Source organism: Poecilia latipinna, unplaced genomic scaffold, assembly GCF_001443285.1.
Source record: "Poecilia latipinna isolate Pla-1442-1.1 unplaced genomic scaffold, P_latipinna-1.0 Scaffold158, whole genome shotgun sequence".
Classification (NCBI taxonomy): Eukaryota; Metazoa; Chordata; class Actinopteri; order Cyprinodontiformes; family Poeciliidae; genus Poecilia; species Poecilia latipinna.
This window is the reverse complement of record NW_015112774.1, coordinates 553-23,096: the sequence shown is the minus strand read 5'-3', so window position 1 is coordinate 23,096 and position 22,544 is coordinate 553. Positions and strand designations below refer to the sequence as shown.

General features: G+C 39.4%; 2 protein-coding genes across 5 annotated transcripts in view; one reads left to right on the top strand and one right to left on the bottom strand.

Annotated features, from left to right (window-relative positions):
* Positions 1–11,134, top strand: part of vps13b (vacuolar protein sorting 13 homolog B) — a 311,731-nt gene extending 300,597 nt beyond the window's left edge. For 2 of the 4 annotated variants that reach the window (XM_015029616.1, XM_015029614.1), the window contains 7 exons: positions 2,212–2,388; positions 2,753–2,923; positions 3,953–4,129; positions 6,237–6,339; positions 8,444–8,612; positions 8,681–8,761; positions 10,280–11,134. In XM_015029616.1, the coding sequence (XP_014885102.1) occupies positions 2,212–2,388; positions 2,753–2,923; positions 3,953–4,129; positions 6,237–6,339; positions 8,444–8,612; positions 8,681–8,761; positions 10,280–10,528 (1,127 nt within the window). In that variant the 3' untranslated portion in view covers positions 10,529–11,134. The remainder of the gene's footprint in view (positions 1–2,211; positions 2,389–2,752; positions 2,924–3,952; positions 4,130–6,236; positions 6,340–8,443; positions 8,613–8,680; positions 8,762–10,279) is intronic. The other 2 variants (XM_015029612.1, XM_015029613.1) reach the window with 1 other exon arrangement.
* Positions 11,135–22,204, bottom strand: LOC106945719 (regulator of G-protein signaling 22-like; the record flags this gene model as incomplete). Its single annotated transcript, XM_015029610.1, has 11 exons — positions 11,135–11,371; positions 11,445–11,528; positions 12,219–12,312; positions 15,065–15,274; positions 15,369–15,539; positions 17,124–17,303; positions 17,431–17,583; positions 18,198–18,248; positions 20,059–20,229; positions 21,731–21,893; positions 21,981–22,204. Coding segments are annotated over 11 exons (1,557 nt in total), but the record flags the coding sequence as incomplete, so codon positions are not given.
* Between the last annotated feature and the right edge of the window lie 340 nt (positions 22,205–22,544).

The window sequence follows — 22,544 nt, the reverse complement described above, 5'->3', positions numbered from 1 at the left end:
TGCAAGAACCACAACTGCATGCATTTTTATATTCCAAGCTTACAGTTGTGATTAATCTGATTAAGTTTTTAAATTGATTGACAAAACTAATTAATACAGAAATTTCCACTTTTTTTCCCCTTTGTGCAGCATGGAAACTGGTTGCAGTACCAGCTGCCAGTCTCTGGTCACTAGAGTGGGAGCAAAAACCCAAGACAGATTTGCTTTGTTCCTCAGTGGTGATTTACTGCTAACCGATGAGTCATGGTGTGTAATTTGTTTGAAAACAGTATTTTATGGTTAATTTGTGGGCAGCAGCAGGAGCAGGTAGACGGCCCTGTGTCTCCTGAGCGTTGTCCTACCGTCCGCTCTGAGCCTCCCACACATGGTGTGACTTAACCCCATCATGTCCGCAGCAGAAATCAGCAACACGCTCTCCCTCCTGCTGTCTCTCATTAGAGCGCCGCTTTCTGCTCGTATTTCAGCAGATCACCTCACCGCCGTCTTCTCCTGCAGCCATCAAAGACGGAGAGCGGCTCTGGGAAGCGTTGCACTCTGAGGCTTATTAAAGGAGAACAGACTGATCCCCCCAATCACACAATCTAACATGCGAGCGCATAAAAATACATATTAGAACGTTAGAAGGCTCATTAAAGGCCTACCGCGGTCCCGCTAGTGCACCAAAAGTGTCGGTGTGTGTTTAGCGGCAGAAAGCTCCGGCTTCTAAACATCATCTCCTGTTTAACTGTTCGCTTCACCAAAGCCACAACTCTGAGACCCTATAAAACCGAAAGGACCCCTGGTTCCCACTGGATTTGGTTTCCTCCAATTAGAATCCGTCGCTCAAGCACAAATTGACAGAGAACGAGAGCAGAGCAGGACCTGGCGTCCTGACAAATGGCTGCTTGATTTTTGTGATGCAGTTCTCAGAGCATAAATATCAGTGAGCCGTGCCATCAGAGCGGGACTCTCTGGATGAATGAGAGAGGTGAGATAGTCGGAGGCTGTAAATCTCGCTGAGGCTCGCGTATGATTACATGCAGGTGTGGTTTTTTCTTTTTTTTTTTGTGCATTTAAAGTTTCTAAGTCTTTGTATTCCTAAGATAAGAATTTGGAATGATTATTTCAAATAGCTTTTGCCAGCGAGAGGAAGATTTCTGTACAGGCACGCACATGGACGACTCATCCGAGAGGAAGTGATGTAGATGGATGCCTTTTCCTCACTGCTGGACACAAAACTTCTGTCAGCAGTTTGAAACGTTCCAGCTGAATTTGATTTGAAAATGATCTTTTATTATATAATTGAGCTTCCCTCCAGATATTGAAAAGTCAAAGCAACATTTTTGCTTTACAGTCAGTAAAGCTTCTCAGCTTTACTGACTGTGAGGAAATTATTTGGCTGGGGAAAAAAAACATTTTTGGATGACTAAATAAAAAAAATAATATATGGGCAAGGTAGACAATCAGCACATCAGACTTCTTTTTAAGAATTATATGACAAGATGCAAAAACAGTGTTCAAAATATGCTTTCTAGCTTTCTGACCTCAATCTGGAACCAGTTAAAATCCCTCTGAGATTCACTACTCATTAATACAAAACGATTAGAGTTCTTCTCTAAAAAGTCATAATACGAGAATATAGTCATGTTACCAGCATAAAGTCATCATAATACAAGAATAGTTATAATACTACCAGAAAAATATGTAAGATTATGAGAATAAAGTCATAGTAAGACACTAATAAAGTCAAAAGTATCACCAGAAAAATATGTAATACAACAATAAAGTTGTAATAATATCAGAATAAAATAAGAATTTTTATGAGAACTCCTGTATTAATTTTTTTGAAATTAAAATGTTAAATGTTGTGCATTGTGTGAAGTTACACTTTGGTGTTGGTTTTACACAGCAAGTGTAAAACCACACACTTTCATACTGATCTTTTAATACATCAGTATGAAATCATTCTAAGCAGCAGGACTTTGAGTCATGCAGAACGAAGCATGGCTGTGCCACCACATCAGATCTTAATAACTGTGTTAGAGGTTTTCCTCATAAAAACAACTTTTTCTCGTAATTTTAAGACTTTTTGTGTGGTAATATTGTGTCCTTATCCTGCTAATGATATCACTTTATTGTCATAATTTTAAAAAAATCTTCGTTTGGCCCCGTCACTCGGCGCCCGGCATGGCTGGTTCCCTCTGTGGTGTTGAGGTGTGTTCTGTGTCCCAGGTTGGGTAGTGGGGTCCCTGGAGATCCTCGGCAGTCCTGCCAGCCTGGTGCGCAGCATCGGCAACGGCGTGTCCGACTTCTTCCGCCTCCCTTACGAGGGCCTGACCCGGGGCCCTGGGGCCTTTGTCAGCGGGGTCTCCAGAGGGACCACGTCATTTGTTAAGCACATCTCAAAAGGTAACGCAAGCGTTCTCAGCTCTTCTTCTTTGTTCTATTTGTGGATTAAATGGTGTGGTTTTTTTTTTTTTTTTTTTTTTTTGTAATGCTTCAGTTTCTTTTGAATTTCTCCCAGAATTTTGAGTCATGACACATTTATTCTCTTAAACTTTACACTCTGTGCTTATTAAAGTTCATTTGTGGTTCAGCTTTAGTACTTGGCAGATGAGAAGATTCATGATGAACATCTAGATTTATCAGTCTTCTAATTTGTTCTCATTTGAGTTCTCAATTTTTTTCCCCCTCCCCTCTCTGCCTGTTCAGATCGTTCCCTGAATCACTGTAAATGCCGAATGTTTAAAACATATTTTCCTCCCGCACTCAGGCACCTTGACATCCATCACTAACCTGGCCACCAGTCTGGCGCGGAACATGGACCGCCTGTCCCTGGACGAAGAGCACTACACCCGGCAGGAGGAGTGGAGACGGCAGCTTCCAGAGAGCCTGGGGGACGGACTGAGACAGGGACTGTCTCGCCTTGGAATCAGCCTGTTGGGTATGAAGACATCCACACAGGTTCAGAAGCTTTTCATTCAACCAGAATTGTTGTTGTGTTGTTGTTTTTTTTTTTGTTATTTTGTTTTTAATTTATATGTGTAGCTGCATGGTATCAAAACTAAGAAAAGGCTTTTTTCTTTTTTTCTTTTTTTTTTTTTTAAGTTCAGTTGTTAGTTATTTTCCATCGGCCAACCCAAATGTACAATCCCTCCTGCTGCAGCATTAGGTCACCCAGAGCGGAGAAGAACATGTTCTCTCTGCTGTCCAATAAAACGCAGCAACACATGTGTTACAGAGTGCAGTGGGACCTTATAAAAGCTGAGAGAGCAAAGAAACTCAAATCAAACCCAAACATTCACACACTGTATTGCCACAGTCACCAAGAAATGCTTTGTCTGTCAGTTATAGCTGGGGTATGTAGCTTTTATTAAAAAAATATTTTCTTTCCCATATTTTTTAAAAGTGTCACCATGTCGTGACTGTATAACAAGAGACAGAGAGACTGTTAAAAGATCGATCTCCTTGAGCTACTATTGCCGTCTGAAGACGGCAATAGTAGCAACCAATCAAAGGCAGGAGGTGGGGCTTTATTCAATTATTCTCATGCTAATGACGGAGAAACAACCCGCTGTTAGAGGATAACCATTGGTGGCTATGCTAACTAACCTTAGCATTAGCGTCAGGCTCTGCTGACAGGGAGGGGCTGTAGCATAGACCCTCCTTGCTCTGTTTCTAGTTACCACTGTGAGAAAGTAGAGGGGTTTGTTGTTGTGTTTTTCTCAGATCATGTATCATTCTGTCACAATATGGTGACAGTTTAAAAAAAATATGTAAAACAATTTGTTGTAACATACTGTCACATACTGCAGTTTTAATGTTATGATCCCTAAGATTCAGTCATCATCACTGATCAAACATCAGATGAATACTCACAGATCACCTTTTTTAATCCACACACACATTACATATTTATTCAACCAAATGGATAGTTTTTAGATTCAAGATTTTTCTCTTCTCCTTGTATCAGGAGCCGTAGCAGGCATCGTGGACCAACCCATGCAGAACTTCCAGAAGAACTGGGAGACACAGAGCTCAGCCGGGAGCAAAGCCAAGGGGGTGATCTCTGGAGTGGGGAAAGGAATTGTGGGAGTGTTCACCAAGCCCATCGGAGGAGCAGCTGAACTGGTGTCACAAACTGGATATGGTGAGGACGGCAGGCCCACAGACCCGTTTCCAGAGCTACGTCACTGACTAACTTATTGAATTAAAAAATAAACAGTGATATTTGTAAAAACATGAAGCATAACATTAGCATGGCTCATGGTTTCCTACTGAGCTAAACAGATTCCTGGTCCTCAGTCGTTCTGTGGTGGTGAAACTCCAGTTCCTCATGTTATACACATGTAAAATCTGTAATGTACAGATGCCAACTGTAACGCTCTAAACTTAAAAGCCCTTTATTTTTTTGGACCACACATTCAGCAGCAAAGCGAAGTTTGGCCTTGGAACAATTTATTTAGCCAAGCTCAAGATATGTGAATTATGTAGAACGTTCTAAGCAGCCCAAGGCAATAATAAACACATGTCTGAATTAGTGTGTCAGGAAAATCATGAATCCGTCAGTGGACGGACATTCCCCCAAACCCACCCACACACACACACATCTCAGCTCCATACAGGAGGCAAGTGTTTATTAAAGCAGGACCCCGGAGAGAGCTGCTGAAAGACCCCCGACACACACGCTTATGTGTCTAATCATACATGCACAAACACTTGTTCGTCCAGGCGACGCAGCTCTCTGGAGTTACTTAGTGTTTTATTAGGGGGAGAGAGCAGGGCTTGGGAGAGGGTCAGAGGCTGGTGTGTGTTGGTGCTAACAAGCCTTGGCTGCAGCACATAAACCACCAATGAGGTGAACAATCCGCATAAGAACGATTCCTCCCCAGAGACTGGCCTCCAGTCTGACTGACCCGCTCTGAGCTCAACACATGAAAACAAGCTTAAAAACACACAAACACGCGCGCACACGCGCGCGCACACACGCACACACACACACACACACACACACACACACTGTGCTGCAGCTAAAGGGTACAGAAGCTCAAACCAAAGACCTCTACTGCATGTTTTGTTGTTTTTGTGGCACTGCTGGGTCTTTCGACTACATGATGATTATAATGGGTTTGTTTTGCATATTTACAAATTAAAATGAACATGTCACATGTTGAGATAAACAAAAGTTTTGAATGTAAAGGAGGAGTTTAAAGGAAAATTCTTAAATATTCTACCCCTTCTGTCAAAAGCATCAATCCGTCCATGTAGATAAATCTTAGACACAACAGGCAATGTGTATAAATAAAATAAAAATAAATAAAATAAATAAAAATAATAAAGAAAATATATATGATCTTTGTAACAGTATAATAAACTTCATTACACCTTGACAGAATATTTTATTTTATTATTTTCTTAAGCAGAGCTTGATCTTTCTTTGGTTTCTTTACAGATTATTCCATAAATAGAAATGCAACGTTCCATTTGTTTAGTACTGTTATGTATTGTAAACATAACTTTCAGAATATGCACAGTGCACTAAATTGAAGCTGAAGAAAAAAGGATCTGTTGGATTTCTGTAACATTTCTACTTAGAATTTTAATAATGCTTGTTTTTGCAAAATAAAAATAAAATTTAAAGACATTCCTCCAAACGTCTACACAACAGTTTGATGATCTGTAGCCAAACACATCACACACACGCAGACACACATGTTTGCGTGGCTATCTTTGTGAGGACTTTCCATTGACTTCCATTAATTTCTACAGTCTAAATCTTACCCTTATCCTAACCCTACCCTGCCCCTATCATACCTAACCCTAACCCTAACCAAAACTCAATTCATACCTTAGTCCTGAATCTGACCTCTGATCCAAAAACAGCGTTTCCCCTTGTGGGGACCAGGCTTTAGTCCCCACAAGGAGCAGTGGGTCCCCACAATGTAATATATGTCAGGAAAATGGTCCCCACAAGGTATTACAAACAAACGCACACACACACACACACACACACTTACACCCTCTCAGGGCTGCACATCGTGTCCAGTGTCACTGCAGTGACGTCAGTGATGGAGTCCACTGTGTTCTTTATGAATCACTGGGTTGTTGCTGTAGTGCTGAAAGAAAACTGACCACATGCTTATGGGTTATACACCCACTCTGTAACCATTCGTCTTTAAAAATGAACAGAATCGGTAATAAACAGAGTTTAAATCTGTGTGAAGCTTGTAATGGTTAACTGTCCGTGCTGTGTTCAGGGATCCTCCACGGAGCGGGACTGTGGCAGCTTCCTAAACAGCTCTATCTGCCTGCAGAAGAAAAGTCTGCTCTGGCCTCCAACAGCCACCTGAAATATGTCTGGTATGACCCTGAAGCCGTTAAAACATATCTTCCCTTCTACAGCTTTACTGTTGCCCAGCTCTCCTTATAAGTGGGGCATGTGTTTTCACTTCTGCATTTGTGCTTTTCTTGGTTTCTCTCCAGGAAATGATGTATTTTTCTCTAGCTCTACCCTCCGTCATTTCCACTGTTTAGTTTACAAAGACGTCCGCATTTCTTTCTTTACCTTGAGTCCCACACATGGTAGCCAGTCTGCCTCTCCTTGTTCTCATAAGTACTCCGCTACAATTGTTCTTACCATTTTGCTACAAGTCTGAGCAGAGGTGTTTGTTGTGGCTGTCAAAAGGAACAGAATGCCACTAGAGAGCAGAGGTTGGGAGTCGAGTCACATGACTTGGACTCGAGTCACATGACTTGGACTCGAGTCACATGACTTGGACTCGAGTCACATGACTTGGACTCGAGTCAAACTCGAGTCATTAAAATCAAGACTTGAGACTTGACTTGAAAAAATTCTCAAAGACTCGGACTTGACTTTGACTTTCACACCAGTGGTTTCTGGATGGTAATGAAGCACATTATTTTGTGTCATTAGTGATTCTGGCTAGCTTGATTCACGCAATGTGTTTTTATCAATACTGAGATGTGAAATTAGCTGTAGATTTAACCCACTTGGACTGAAAAAAAAAAAAAAACGACTCGAAATGACTTGAAATTCCCGACTTGAGACTTGACTTTGACCGTCTTTACTTGAGACTTGACTCGGACTTGAGGACAAGTCTGAGTCAAGCTTCAGCTGTGTGAATCTCAAGAATAAATAAACTCCGATAGCAATTTGACCATTCAAAGCACTTTACACTACAGCCGTTTTTTGTCTCTCCTTTTTTCCCCCCCGTTATTTTTAAATCCTGTTTTGAGACTTGCAAAACAGTGACTTGGTCCCACCTCTGCTAGAGAGCAACAAATGGCATTCTGTTGGAATAGTTTGAAAGGTGGTAGATTGTAACTTTATTAGGATTTTATATAAAGAAGAAAAATTCTGTTGGTCCTGTTTTCTAAAAGCGTATGTGTTCCAAGCAGTAGCAGGGCGCACCGGTTGCTTTTTTCTGACCAATCTTTTAAAAGCCTAATTCTGATTTTTGCCGATACTGATTTATTTATTTATTCCCATCAGACACTGTCAGATGTTCACAATACTCCTCCAATATCCTAGGCTTATTTTATTGAAAAGTATTGAACAATACCTGTGAAACAATGCAAACCTGTTTTAACTGCACATGATGCAGTGCTCCTAAAAATAAGTGAAAAGTAGTTGGGTGGGCAGAGCAAAAGGGGACAATGGTTGAGTTTTGGACCTTGTTGAAGTAGTTAATATCAATTTCACATGTAAGTATCGGCCGATTGATCATCACCCAAAATTAAGGTACTCGGTGCACCCCCAGTCTCCAGTGTGTTAAAGGGCCAGTACAGCTTCATAGAAACATTCAAGAAAGATTTATGAGCAGCCTTTATGTACAGAAGGTTATCATGAGCTGCTTAATAAGTCTTTATGACATTTTATTGAGGGGCTGGTTTGGTTTCCATAGCTATCAAACATTTATTCCTGCTAGTTTTTAAGCTGCCATCAGGAAAATGTCCAAATTGTTGATGCATGAAAACATTCCTCTGGAGCTGTCATCAGCTGAGGGGCTTAGCGGGGTGTTTATACATACATCTGATGTTCTCTTGTGTTTTACTTGAACCACAAAGCCGTCAAACTGGTTTCCATCAGGCATTCGTCACTGCCTTTTACAACAACAGGTAGTTCGTACTTATGAGAGCTCTGGCTGCGAGCGGCTTAACACTGAGCAGACCCAAAGTGCCCAACTGTGCTCGCTTCAACATCTGTGCCGGAACGCCAGCACCTGCCTCCCAAAGTAAACACTGTCAGAGGAACATGGCTGAACACACAGAGTCACTGCTGAACATGTGTGAGGTCTGAATCACACAGAGAACTAAAGGAAAACCAAGAGCACAGGATGCATGAAGGCATGAACGGTTTGCTGAGGGGTAAATTTTGAGCAATAAATTAGACCGTATGGAAAACGTGACGATCCGTTCTGTTTGCTCCTTGGTGTGACCACAGGAAGATGCTGCAGTCTCTGGGGCGTCCGGAGCTCCACATGGCCCTGGAGGTGACCATAGTGAGCGGATCGGGTCAGGAGCATGCTGGCTGCCTGCTGCTCACCTCCGAGGTTCTGTTTGTGGTCAGCCTGTGTGAGGACACGCAGCAGCAGGCCTTCCCCATCACAGAGGTGAACACAGCGCTCCAGGTCGGCTGCAGGTGGCAGCTTCCTGCGGCTGACCTCTGGTCTCTGTGCAGGTGGAGTGTCAGCAGGAGCCGGAGCAGCCGGGCCAACTCACACTCACGTTGCAGCAGCACACGCTGAGCAGCGACTCTGAGGTGAGCCCATCGTCAGGAAGGGGGATGTGGAACTCAAAGCAGCTGACCTAAATATTTCATTATTTTATTATAATTTAATATAAAGTTCATTCACAAGTTAGTCCAACCTCTGGCTTTCTGGTTAAAACATCCACCAAATTGTTTAGATCAAATGTTGCTTTATTCATTGATGTCTAGCTAAAAGCTGATGCAGTAATAATAATCTTTACTGTCATTATAGAAGATTAAAGTAGCATTATAAAGTAGCATTTGATTTATAATTAGTCTTATGCTGGTTTCACCCCACTTCTTAAATGAATAATTTGTGATTTTTAAAGGAAAGTTCTGTTGATAGGAGGTGTTGATACTGTAAATCAGGGGTGTCAAATTCATTTTTCATTTTGGGCCACATCAAGATTATGAATGTCCTCAGAGTCGTTTGTATTAGAATGTACTGATAAAACGAACTTTTAACTAGCTGATGAAATTATTACATCTTTCTCTGCATTCAAAGAACACTCCTAAAAATCTTAATCTTTAACATCCTTTCACATTGATATAATTTGGTACAATACAAATAAAAATGGATTTGATTTTATATTTAAGCACGCAGCTGTTATCTTAAAGTTCTGTTTCTGCCATATAAATAGTTATAGCCGGCTAGATTTGGCACATGTGCTGTAGATAATCCACTTCCAGCAGAGGCTAAGACCGAAGCAAATCTCTATCTTAACATTAATCCACCTTTCCAGGTTTAGTTGAATGTTATTTTAATAAACTTGAGACTGTTGTCATGGTTGCATAGACTGGGATTTCAGCAAAAGCCAATGGTTGACAACAGAACATGCATGCAGTTTCAGTCAAGCTGCCTGATATAAGAGTTAAAAATATAACAGTTTAAGGTGACATTTATTGTTTTTCCATTAGGTAGTTAAATGTAATATAAACACTTTACATGTTTTATTCAGTGTCCATTTAATACTTGAAGATTTTTCCTTCTCTCCTCTTTCATTCATTTCATGGTAACCATTGGTTACTGAACAAATAAACTGTGTAATGCAAACATGGTGTTCAACATCCTAATCTGGATTTAGACTAAATGAAGATGCTAAGAGTTATTCTGTATAAGTAAGACATTAATTACTCATAATATTTTAACAGAACCTCAACATGAATTATTATAACATGCTACTGTCAGCAGGGCTCATTCATAAGCTAAATTACCACGTTTTAAAATTCACATACCATCACTGATGCTGCTAAATATACTCTGCTGTAAAAATTAGTTACTACAACAGAGGAAAAAATTACTTTTTGTACTTATTTTTGGCTAATAACTGAATTAGCCAAAAAGAAAAAAAGTCAAAGTGAATGTTTAGAAAAGGGACATCTCCTTCAAAATAATTTGCCGCAGTAAGAATCCCAGATTCTTCAAGCTGAGATTACTCAATGTGGTCTGCAGTTGTCATGACAACATAGTTAACATTATGTATTCTTGATGTCAGAGTTCACTTGATCAGGACCTCTGTCCCCCTGCAGGGTGACGGCGTCCGGGAGCGTTTATCAGAGCAGCAGTATCAGCGGTTGGTGGATTATGTGATCCGAGCCTCCCAGTTCGTCTCTCCGTCTGCCGCCTCTCTTCAGCTCCAGCCTCCAGTCACCCTTGCAGAACCTCCACCCTCTGTCACCAAGTGTTACCGCTACCTGGTGGATCCTGTTTTTGCCAAGGTGTTTGTTAGTAAGTTCACTATAGTGAAGAACAAAGCTCTACGCATCGGATTCCACTGATAAATCTTCACATCTAACCTATGCGCCACATTTAATGTTTGCCTTAAAACCCTTTCACTTTGTGCTTAATTCCTAACAGTTACCATGTGAACTAATCCTTTTTTTTATGTAACTGGTCACTCATGCCTTAGAGATAAAGTTTTAGGAGTAATATTTTCTTACAGAAACGTGGATGTGTAAAAATCCTTTTAATGTAAGCTCTGATGTTTCAGTGAGCATGCAGAATAGAGAACACTACAGCAGAGTTTCATCAAGTTAGTCCAAAACAAACCTCAGTGTCAGACAGAAATATTCAAGCACTTTGATGTTTCATTCTTTCGGAAACTGCTTCAGGCTGTGTTGATATTCTGTGAATTATCCCATGCCAATGTAAAGTGCAATATTTATACATGTTGATGGACTCTAGAGATACCAGCTGTTGACCAAAAGTTTTACAATGATGTAACATACTTGTTTAAAAATAAAAACACTGTTATTTGTACCTTGTGTTCATGCCAAACCCTACTGATGCAAACATGTTGCATTTTTTTATGGTGTCACTGAGCTCTCTATGAAATGCAATTGTTGATCTGAAACTTAAAAACTCTTAATAAAAAAAAATGTAACTCACATGAAGTATTCTTTTATTTTTAGTGCAGCTAAAAAGGTATTGAAACCGTGGGCATCACTACTTTCACAATCAGCAGGCCCCATAAGGCTTAGGCCTGAATAAGAAATATTCTAATATCATACGTCTTCAACTTCTTATAATCAATGTATCAGTTACTCTCTCAGCCTTCACTCCTGCTCAGATAGCAGGGATGCTCCTCCTGGGCCCAGGGTTGGGACATGTTTTCACCCTTCCTGTAATAAAATAGAAAAGGTAAAGCTTGTTACATATAATGGCTTCAAGTGCATCGTCAATGAGTTTACTTACTGTTCATTTTGGTGAACCTCCTAGTGGAGGCAATTGATGGCACCTGGGAGCCTTCCTTACTGTTTACTGACAGGATACTGGAGTCTGAGAAGAAGAGAGTTGGTGGTAAAAATCTGCCCCAACATTTAGTTTTAGTTTTTAATGTACAACAAACCACCTTGGTTATGTGTAGAGCTGTGACTTTTACTGTCGCCAAATTAATTTATTGCATTTAAATTGTAAGCCAACACTCTAAATCCGTGTATATTTATTTAGTTTTAGGTAGGGATTCATCAATGCAGAAAAACAGCTGGATTGACTTTTTTTTACACAGAGACTTAACCCTCGTGTCCAGAAATGGGGTCCAACCGACCCCACACACGTAAAACATGTATCATTTTCCACAGTCCTCTACGTTTGCCTCAGCCCTCGCACGCACAAGGGTTAAATATACTGAATTACAAATGTGATAACTCTGCACTAGTACAACACACCAATAACTTCACAAGCTTGGTCAGACGTGGAAAAACAACACAACTTTAATCCGTTCAGTGGAGTAAGGAATAGAATACCAATGGAAAATAAATAATGCATGATGTCACTCAGAACACAAAGCATAGAATTAGAATAGATCAGCCCTTATTGATGGGGACATCGTCACTGATACCCCATCTGGAATTTTTTTTCAGCATTAAGACCAATACAGATTGGTCTTAATCTGTATTGATTAAGACCATCTGATGCATCTCTACTTTTAGGTAAAACTAACTTAATTGGCTATAAATTTCTGCAAACCTGAATCTGTGGAGGCAGAATTCTCAAGCGAACTCAGCACATCCTCCCGCTCCTTCTGCTGATCTTCCATGTACTTGGAGTATGACCACAGCAGCTGAAAGGAAATGTCAAGCTTTAACGAGGTTCCATTACTGGACTGAACTCTTTCGTTTAAGTTTGTGGTTGAGGCCGACAAACATTCTCTGCAGTATTCATTTCACAATGCTTAATGTTGTTCAGGATTCCCTGAATTCAGACTTTATTTCATACACCAGCAGTTTTGATAGCTTGCTGCCCTGGGACATACAGGTATGTTAACAGGACGTGGTCAGATCATTACATAACTGGATCTCAACATCAAACCCTTGCCTAGTTACCCTCACAGCTATCGGTCTGAGTGGAATCAAAGCATGGGTCATCTAACTCCAGCTCAGCAGTAAGAGAACAGAACCACTCTGTCATGGCCGTCAGGAATCTGCTGCAGGAAATCAGTGGCCCACTAATTGACGTTAATAGTTGTCTCACCATGTCAATATCAAATCTGTTTTTTTTTCCACCTTAAGAATATTACTTGGGACTAGTCATTTCTAATTTAGCTGGGTTACTGCAATGAGGTCATGTTTAGGGATTTTCCAACAAAGCATTGGACAGGCTTTAGTGTCTGTCCAAAACTCAGCTAAATTGAAGCTTAACCAATCTAAAATGGAAAATACTTCACATTTTTGACAACTTTCAACAGAGTAAACATAGAGCTTACCTCTAAGCTGCAGTATAACTTTTACAAAAACATGTTATTTTCCATATGTATTAAAACTGTCACTGTCATGACATTATGAGGCAGATAAGCCCCCCAAAAAATTGAGCCAATGGTGGAAAGACAACTTACTAGTTTTTAAGGAACAACTTATTGTTTCAGGAAAACTGTTTATCTGTCATCATTGGTAGCTTAGTCGTACTACAGTTGTGGTCAGCTGCAGTGTAGCAAAGAGCAAGTAGGAGGGGTGAGGGCAAAAGTAAGACCCTCCTCCTGGCTCTGATTGTTTGTTTGAGTGGTTCATTTATATAGTTAGTTCTGGGAGCCCTGGGTGAAGGCAGAGGAGCTCAATTTTCACAGATTGTAAACTTTATAATTGTAAACTTTTTTTTTAAATATAAGATACATACTGCAGGTTTAATGCAAGGTTTGTTAATCGTTTTGGGTAAGAACATATGATTTTTAAGGGCATACTTTGGATATGTCGGTGAGAAAGAACCAGAGGATTTTATCTTCCCTCAGTAGAAATAATCAGTCTACAGATTATTTTTAGTTTTATGGATGAAAAAAGAAACAAAGATGTGGAAAAAAAATAGAAGTTGTGAAATGAACTCCTCTCTGACCCATCATGCAATAAGTAACTGAAAGAACACATGTATTTAATTTACATGATTGTAATATTTTGGCAGCTGATGTACTTAAATGGAATCAGGATTTATTAAAGAAAAATATAGTTATGACCAAAATTATATCCAGGCAATTTGTTTTTATGCATTTTAATTTTATGGCTGTAAAATTTTTAAAAAGTAACGAGTGAGTGATTTTTCCCAAATTCAACTTTCAGCATTTGGCACAATCACTGTGAGGTTTTCAGTTGTGCAATAGCAGCACAATTAATGAGCAAAAAACAAAAACAAAATAAAAAACTCAAAATCTGGCAAATTCCATCTACGCTGAGGGTTAAAAGTGACCACAGTTATAAACACTGCCCAAATGTGGGGCCGTTTTTCATAAAGAAAAAATGTCAGATTATGTTAGCTGAAATACAGTTTTTGGGAGCAAAGACAGCAGGAGACAATGAAATTAATGGCATTGTCTATATGTCAACTTGTGAGTGACATTTTATGTAATTTAATATATTCTCTACATTTTGTCTCTGAGAAATAACAAAGGAACAAGAACTAGTAGAGCTGTAAACATAGTCCAAACATTGAGGTGGTGAACTATGAACATGAATCAGTTCATTTTAATCTTGCCGAACTGAACTTGGAATGAACTGACAACACAACAACACTTCACCTGCACTCTCATTAGTCTTCACTTATAAACCCCTAAACACCTCAGGTCACCAGTAGGTGTCGTATACACATTTCAGACGCCAGCTTCCTGAGCCATGGCTCTACTTCCTGTCCCTCATCAACCTCTGCAGTTTTGGGGGTAAAGCTAGAACCTTATCATCTATGGCTTTTTTTTTATTTTTGAAAAAGCACAATTTAAATCAAAGTTATTATTTTTGACTGAAAAGGAATACTGGTATATAAACGTTGGTCTCAAATTTCTACACAACAGTATGAGAAACCTATAAATTCAAACAGGAAACAATCACTTCATATTATTGCTATATTGTTTTTCTATTAAATCTAACATTGTTTTTCTTGACTAAATGACAGTGAGGAAGATTTGAATAATTTAAGAACTTTATGAAAACCAGATCAATATATTAAATCCAGTTATATAAAACCTTAGAAAATGTTGAAAACCACATGACTGTAGTTAATAAAGACAAACTCCTTTTGCAGCCGTCAGTCAAAACTTTGTGCTTGTTTAACCTCGGGGCCCTGAAAATAATCTAAGTTCTGGAACCAATAGCTGCCATTAAAGGAGTTTTACTTCAGTAATAGATGCATTCTGAACAAAATGGACCATCTCGAATAGAAGAGTGTTCAACTTAAGAAAATAATTGGGATTTTGATAATGAACACTGAGGAATGATTGATGGAAATGTTTTTGCTTTTCACTTGGGCTACCATGGTTTAGTCAAGTAAGAATAACAATGCTTTTTTCACAAAAACACACAAAGTTTCTGCTTTAAGAGCAGATAAGAGTTTCTCACTGGTTCTGCGTGAATCATCAATGAGCTTTGGGGTCTTTGGAAGATCTGGGAGTCGAGTTGGAGGCTCATGGTACGTTGGATGCTGAAGCTGCTGTGTGACCTCCGAGGCATTTTAGATACGTCTTTTTGTTCCGACTCGTTATTACTGTCACGCTCATCCTTCTCCGAACTAACACAGGACTCTTGTTTCTCCCGTTCCTCCTGTAACAACTGGTCATACAGGACTGAAATGAGTTCAGATTTTAATCTTGCAGTACAATCTGGTTTCTTATAACTTCAGTTTTCTTTGTTTGTTTGGATCCACCTGTAATTTTCTTTCACTTTCCTCCTCCTCCAGTCGTCTCTGTTTCCGTATTTTGGCCCTGTGTTTGGCTCTCTTTTCCTGCAGCAGGGGAATGAGCTTTGCTTTGGAGAGATTCCTGCTGAGCACTTGAAACTTGGGCCAAAGCTTCAGCAGTTCACTGAACACAGCTATCTGGATAAGCAGAGAAGCATGAAGAATAATAAATTTTGGTTTTATTAACTGTTCTCACACACATATTCGTGTTTCTTCCCATATTAGGACTTTGTATTAACATCTGTTCTTTTTAGTAACTACATGTCTGCCTAAACCAAACACTTACCAGTATATTCCTAAAATAGGGCAAGACAATAAATCATCTGTATATTGCAATAGACATGTGATCAATATCAATGGATAATACATTTGATAGACTGTTCAATAATTTCACTGAACTCCAATCCACAGCCACACAACATTCAGGTATATGTAGGCAGAAGAAAGACTTTAGCCACTTAATCTCAGCCAGCTAAGCTAGGTAGATGGCATTGAATAACTGACTCTCTTAGGTTCCCTAGCAACAACCAGCTTTAGTGACTTACGCTGCAGCAGTTTCAGGTTTCACCACCGTGACTCATAACAATGGCATGGAGTGAAAACACTGGATAAAACAAGAAAGGTATTGCCACCAGTTTGGCAGTATTTCAGATATTTAAAACAAACAAAAAAAATCAATAACACTGGTCAACAGCCAAAAAATCGTCTGGGATTTTTCCAATTGTTTTAGAGACATTTTGATGTGTTGAATTCAAAAATCCCATTGGTTTTGCTCAATCAGGTCAACTTTCTGAACTATGGATGCAACATGAGCATCAAAATGCAGGACTTCTTTCCACATATGGATCAGTTTCCTGAGAATCTGGGATCAATGAGTGATGAGCAGGAGGAGAGATGCTATCAGGACAGAAAAGAGACAGAGACGTAATGTTCAATTCACATGAACTTACCCTTAAAAGTATTTATTATTCACTTTACAGAAATCCAGGTTTGGGACATTTAACTAATAAAATTCTGTTAGAAAATGTTTTCTCCTAAAACCTTTTTTTGGATGATAAATATTAACAGAAATAAACTGATAATGTCAAAAAAATGTAATCAACATAGTCAGAAGATCGGATTTCTCTAAATCAAATTAGAATAAAAACCTGACCTGATTGAGAAAAATGTACGTCAGTTTTGGATTCAGCGCTGCAAAACAGTCCCAAGTTCAGTTGAAAAAAAAAAAACAGACAACTTCCAAAAAATATTTTTTGTATGACAAACAGGGTTTCCTTCAGTGCCCCACCACCAAGATAAATGTTGTTTGTTACTAAACAGTGACGGTAAATACGGATTAAGCTAGGTTGATAGTTGAACTGTACGTTGGCCTCTATTATTTCCATATTATAATGCTCGCTCTTGCACCTCCAAATTATTTTAACTTTTGACATTTTTTAATACAAAAACACAGTGGGCTGCTGGAGGACTGTCCTAGCATCCCTACCATCAGGCTTAGCATGTTTTCTGGGGGAAACCCTGAAACGATTATATTGTGATTTACGTTTTCATCCATATCGTCGAACCTTATCATAACCAAAACTAAACCTAAACAAGGGGGTCCACCACATTAGTACTGGGTTTTGGCCCCCATAAGACCCATCTGTCTTCAGAAGGTTGGTAAATATTCCAGAGAAGGTCCTGAATAGAATGGCTAAACGAGTACACACACAGAGCCAGTACCTGTGCCTCTCTGAAGATATAAGGGCCGAGCTCACGGCGCCTTTCCAGAATACGCCGAGCCTGATCATGAGAAATGTTGATCTGCACAGATGGTGGGATGGAAGAGTTGATGAAACAGTTGATGATTGTGGAGATTTTATGCTGGATTATGACCATACTGCTGTGCGAATGGCAGAGGTCCTGTATTCAGAGAGAAATGAGTGTAATGCTGTAGGACCTGTCTCACACACACACTGGGAAAAAATGTCATATTTCTGAAGGTATGAGGACTGTGCAGCCGCCAGCACAGAAGCTTCTGGATCTTCACCTTATATCTCTGCACCTCCACCCAGAAGCGCACGTCATTTTCCAGTAACTCTCCTTTCACAGAGACATAGTCCTGGAACTGCTTGCAGGTGGACGGGTTGAGAAGAGCTCTCCGAAACAGAAGGATATCTCTGGAGGTACTCATCTGTGAAGCCTCCAGATGAAAACGGGGAGCTTAATGTTAATCAGTAATCAGTAATAGGTAAAACATGTTATTTGCCAATGAAAACATAATATAGAGACAATTATGTAGTCAGCTAAAGAACTTTTCTTTTCTTTAAAGGGAGCACCCTCCCTTTAAAGAAAAGTGTTTATTATTCACTTTACAGAAATCCAGGTTCTCCCTTTAAAGAAAAGGGCTTTAGCTAACTACATAATGTATTTTATGTATTTTCCTGGCACATAGTGCCATTTTACAGCACAATTAAGTAACTATGTTAACTTCAGTTATTATACAAATAATGCATATATCAACTGTGACAACAATTTCCCTTTATGAAGGAAATTATAACATGATGTAAAGCTCAAAATGTCAACTTTACATAACACTGCCCCTTTCTGTCACATGAAAGTTCAGCTAATATTTAAATCTGTTTGAAAAAGACATGAGTTAAAGTAAAGTTAGCTAAGCAAACATCCTGAAGCCTAATGTAACAGCCCAAAAAAATTTAAGTCAGTGCTTAAAGCCAAATCTTCCCTGAAAATCCCTGATGCCTGGCGAAGAAGAAATTCCTCATTTCTCTCTATTCATGAAGGGCTTCTTCTTACCTTCCTTGCTTTGATCCGGTTCAGCTGTGCGGCTCTATCGTCTGATTTAATCTGCCACACAGAAACAAAGGCAAACAGTCAGGAATCAAGACCTTGAGGAGAGGCCTCACACACGTCCCTGTGGTGCTCTCTTTCCCTGTCACTAGAACTGCATCCCTCTCTCCTTTGTCTTCAATCTCATTTGTTCTTTCCAATCTTCCTCCTTTGACCTTTTCTCCTCATTTCATCTCTTAAACATCTTTTCCACCCTTCCCCGCATCTCACTTTTCAGACTGTAATGCTAAACTACATCTACCTTTCATTACCTAATGAGAAGATCTGTGTCACTAAACCCAGTAAACTTGATAACATAATGCCGCAGAGCAGCAGAATCTGCAGTTTATGTGTTTCCACTCGAAGAAGCAACCTAAGAGAGCGACAAGCCAGTAATGGCGTTCAGTGGCCGATCCTATAACCTTAATGTGTGTATGTGTGTGTGTGTGTGTGTGTGTGTGTGTGTGTGTGTGTGTGTGTCTGTGTGTCAGTGGGCACATCCATTATACAGACTTTAAACATGATACACATCACAACTGCCTCTGAAATATTTAATACAATTATTGGCAAACTAAATGAGATCAAATGACAATTCGTTTTCGTTTAAAAACACAAAGTGTCCGTCCAGTCCATTCTCTGCATGTCATTGAAACATTTAATAAGATCACAGTGCCTTGAAAAAAAAATAATTCACACCTCTGAACTTTTTCATATACTGTCAGATCACAACCAGAAATTCTAACCCATGTTGTTGCAAAATATACGTGCAAAACTGAAGTGGAAGTAGAACAAATGACTGAAAAGTGTGGCATGCAGTTGTATTCAGCTTCCTTTAATAAATACTTTGTAAAATAACGTTTCGCTGTAGTTTGAACCAAAAGTATTTTGGGGTTTTGCTGTTTGCAGCAAAACCCCAAAATACAGCACAATGCTGCCACAGTATGTGTATTCTTCATTTTTCCGACACAAACTGAGCTTTGTTTGTCCCCCATGTGGTCTATGGCAACCTACAAGCAGGCCTTCATTGAATAGTTTTTGTTTTGTTTGCTTCTTTGTCAAAAAATTTTCTCAGCTGAGCAGTGGATCTCTGCAGCTCCTCCAGAGTTACTCAGAGCTTCCCTGATCAACACACTCCTTTCCAGGTTTTTTATTTCAGACACTATGACTTGGTAAAACAATTTGAAAACCACGTTATCCACTTTCTCCTTCTGCACAATTTTGCACTACTTAGTGTTAGTACGTCGCATTCAATATAATGAAGTTTGTGGTTGTAACTTGATGGAATGTGGAAAATGAGCAGGAAAACATTTTTGCTTTGCAGTAAAAGGGTCTGGATTTCATCTTTTGTGTTTGCTAGAAAAAAAAAAGTCAATTCCATGACATCATTTGCTAATTAGATTCAAATACAAAACACTGTTGGAAAAACAAATAATATTAAGTCTCCAAATATTGTACATATACATGTTATACTTATTAATGACAATGGAAGTGAATAATGGAGCACCAGATTATCATTATTAGCTGCTATATCAATGTAGCTATAAATGTGCTCATGAGTCCATTGACTTACATGTAAGCGTTTTTGGGGTGACCGTCAAGGGGTTAAACTTTGTCCAGATTGCTAAAGTTCCTCTAAAACTTGTGTGCTGTGAATTTCTACACTAAAGGTAGCAGGATGCCACCCAGTGGTGGATAGGAAAATGAATGTAGGTAGCAAGGTGCCTAAACCTGTTTTCTAGCATCGGAAGTTTTTTTTTTTTTTTTGTCTATCAACAATTATTTATTGTCAGAAATGTTGATGTCAAATGTGAGGTATCAAGATTTTTACCTTTTCCTTTTCCCTTTCTTTGTGTCGCTCAACAAACTCTTTTGAGGAGAGGAACACAGGCATCCATGTTTCTTCAAGGTAAGGTTGGATTATTTCCTGGATTGCAATCGCAACTCTGTTTGAGAGGGTTTCTGACTGCAGCTTCTCCTCTCCACCTGCCTTAACTAGAATCTACACAACCAGAAGACATAACAGAGTAGAAGGGGGAAAGGAATGCTTATCATATTTTGTATAAAATGACATAAAAAAAACTCGAGACAAGTAAATGTACAAGTAAATGCATAAAGGAGGAACCTAACAGTGACACTCTCCCCTTCTTATCTCCGCCCGTGCTCTGCATTATTCCCACAAACTCTTCCCTTAATCTTCTAGCTTTTTTCAATCCTCATATGCTGATTTCTTCCTTTCTTACATCTCCTTTATTCCATTTTCCTTTTTTATCTGGAGCGCACACAACCCTGCTTGCCCTCATTTAATCTCGTAAGGCTTTTGAAATGAGAACCAGTTGCAGAGTGGGAATCAGGAGATGAAAGAGGGGCATTATGTGACTGGATGACTGAGCGACTGAGCGAGTGAAGGGCCAAAGCAGTAAAGCTGTCATACTCTCTGCATTGCACACACAGAAGAGAACCAACAGTGAGACATAAGAACGGCTCCCAGAGTCAACCCCCATAGAGTCAGAAGCAGTAGAACTGGCTTTCTAATTTAAAAGCAATTTTAATAATTGTTTTGGAGGCAATTATAGGATGATGCTGACAAATCACAAACATCTTGCCCCACAGTTTAGATCATGTCAACACAAGCACATTGTTTTTGTTCAAGAAATCGGAGTAAGTCCTGTGAATGAAGTCAGTTTGATCTCGGAGCGTTATTTTGAGCTGATGTAATAGACTCTGAACTAAAATTTAGATCAGGCCTAAAATAATCCAACCTGACCCAAGCAATTAGGCATTTTGTCAGAGCCTGATCCGACCTGACTAATTCACTTTAATTAGGGGCTCGGAGTCTAAAGTAAACCTGACATGTTATTTTAATTGAGATTTTACTGCTTACTGTTTTTAGACCACCATTTAAGTAAGCAGTGTAACATCTCCTGTCTTCCAGCTCCATCTTGTTGCTTGTTGTAAAAATGCTGAGTCAAGTGCAAATCTAGGATGTGGAGGTTGATAGGATCCTGTACTTACCACCATCTGGAGAACTTCTGCACTGCTCCTATATTTACACCATCATAAATAGATTAACACAACTTTATATCAAACATTCTCATTTGGTTTTCTCCGTGTTGCAACCTTATTAAACTCTCTCCAGAAGTCGGAGTCTAACCATCAAGCCAAAAAGTCTGGCCTGACCCAGCCCGAATTTCAGCTTGGGCCATAAATCCAAACGCTACGTTGAACAGCTGGGAGGTAAATCTAGAAATGATCCTGGAGCCCAGAAATACAATCTGAGATGGATTTAAACTTATAATTATTGTTTCTGAAGCTGAATAGAAACCATTTAATTCTCAGGAGGTTGTTTTATTGCCAATTCTCCAGCAGCACCCAGGATCCCAGAGGAAAGTGAGAAAACATTTCTTTGAAGCTGCTGCAGCCTCTGTTTACAAAACCTGTATACATTTATTGGTGTAAAAAATGTGTGGATTTTTAGTCAGATTAAATAAAATGTTACATACATCTTTCTGTTGTTTTTCTGTGGCAGGGCTGCCAGGACCAAAGAAGTAGCCTTCGTTCAGGTACTTTTTAACAATCATAGTTGACTTCTCCTGTCTGATGCTCTCGTCTGTCTTAGAAATCGTCTTGTACCGCTCTAGGTCCAACCAACAGCTCAGATGAATGCTGCACAGGAACAAAAAAAAAATTAAACCTTCAAATAAATCTCATCTTCCTCTATATACCACTTCTCTGCTTGGTACTACCTCTTACCTGGCATCATTTTCCTTCAAGGAAGTCATGAAATGTCCAATCTCTTGAGGCTGACGAAGTAAGGTCAATAGACGATAACCACGGAAAACTGCAGCCACTTTGGACCACAGACCAGCGTTTCGAATTCTCTTTGAAGGGAATGGCTCGATAGATATAGGAAGATTCATGGACCTCTGCTGCTCCACATGAAGAGACGCACAAGAGAAAATAAGAGAGACAGAAGAACACCATTAAATTAGTACTCTAAAGACAGTTCATCTGTGAGGATGGTTGCTGTGTGATACAGCAAAGGATATTCAGCTTTGTTCCAAAGGAAACAGGTGAAGATTGTTCCAGGTACATCCATTCTGTCTGTTCCATTCAAGGCTTCTTTCACAGTTTTCAAATCAAAACTCCATCTATTTAATTTATAGAGTTCTCAGTCCTTAAATTCACAGTTTTAAGGTAAAAATACAAATGTTTACCATGAAAAGAAATGGATGAATGATTAGCAGATGGATGTACAGGGTGACCCACAAAAATGTAGCTACTTTTTTTACTTTTCTTTTTTTACTTTTCGTACAC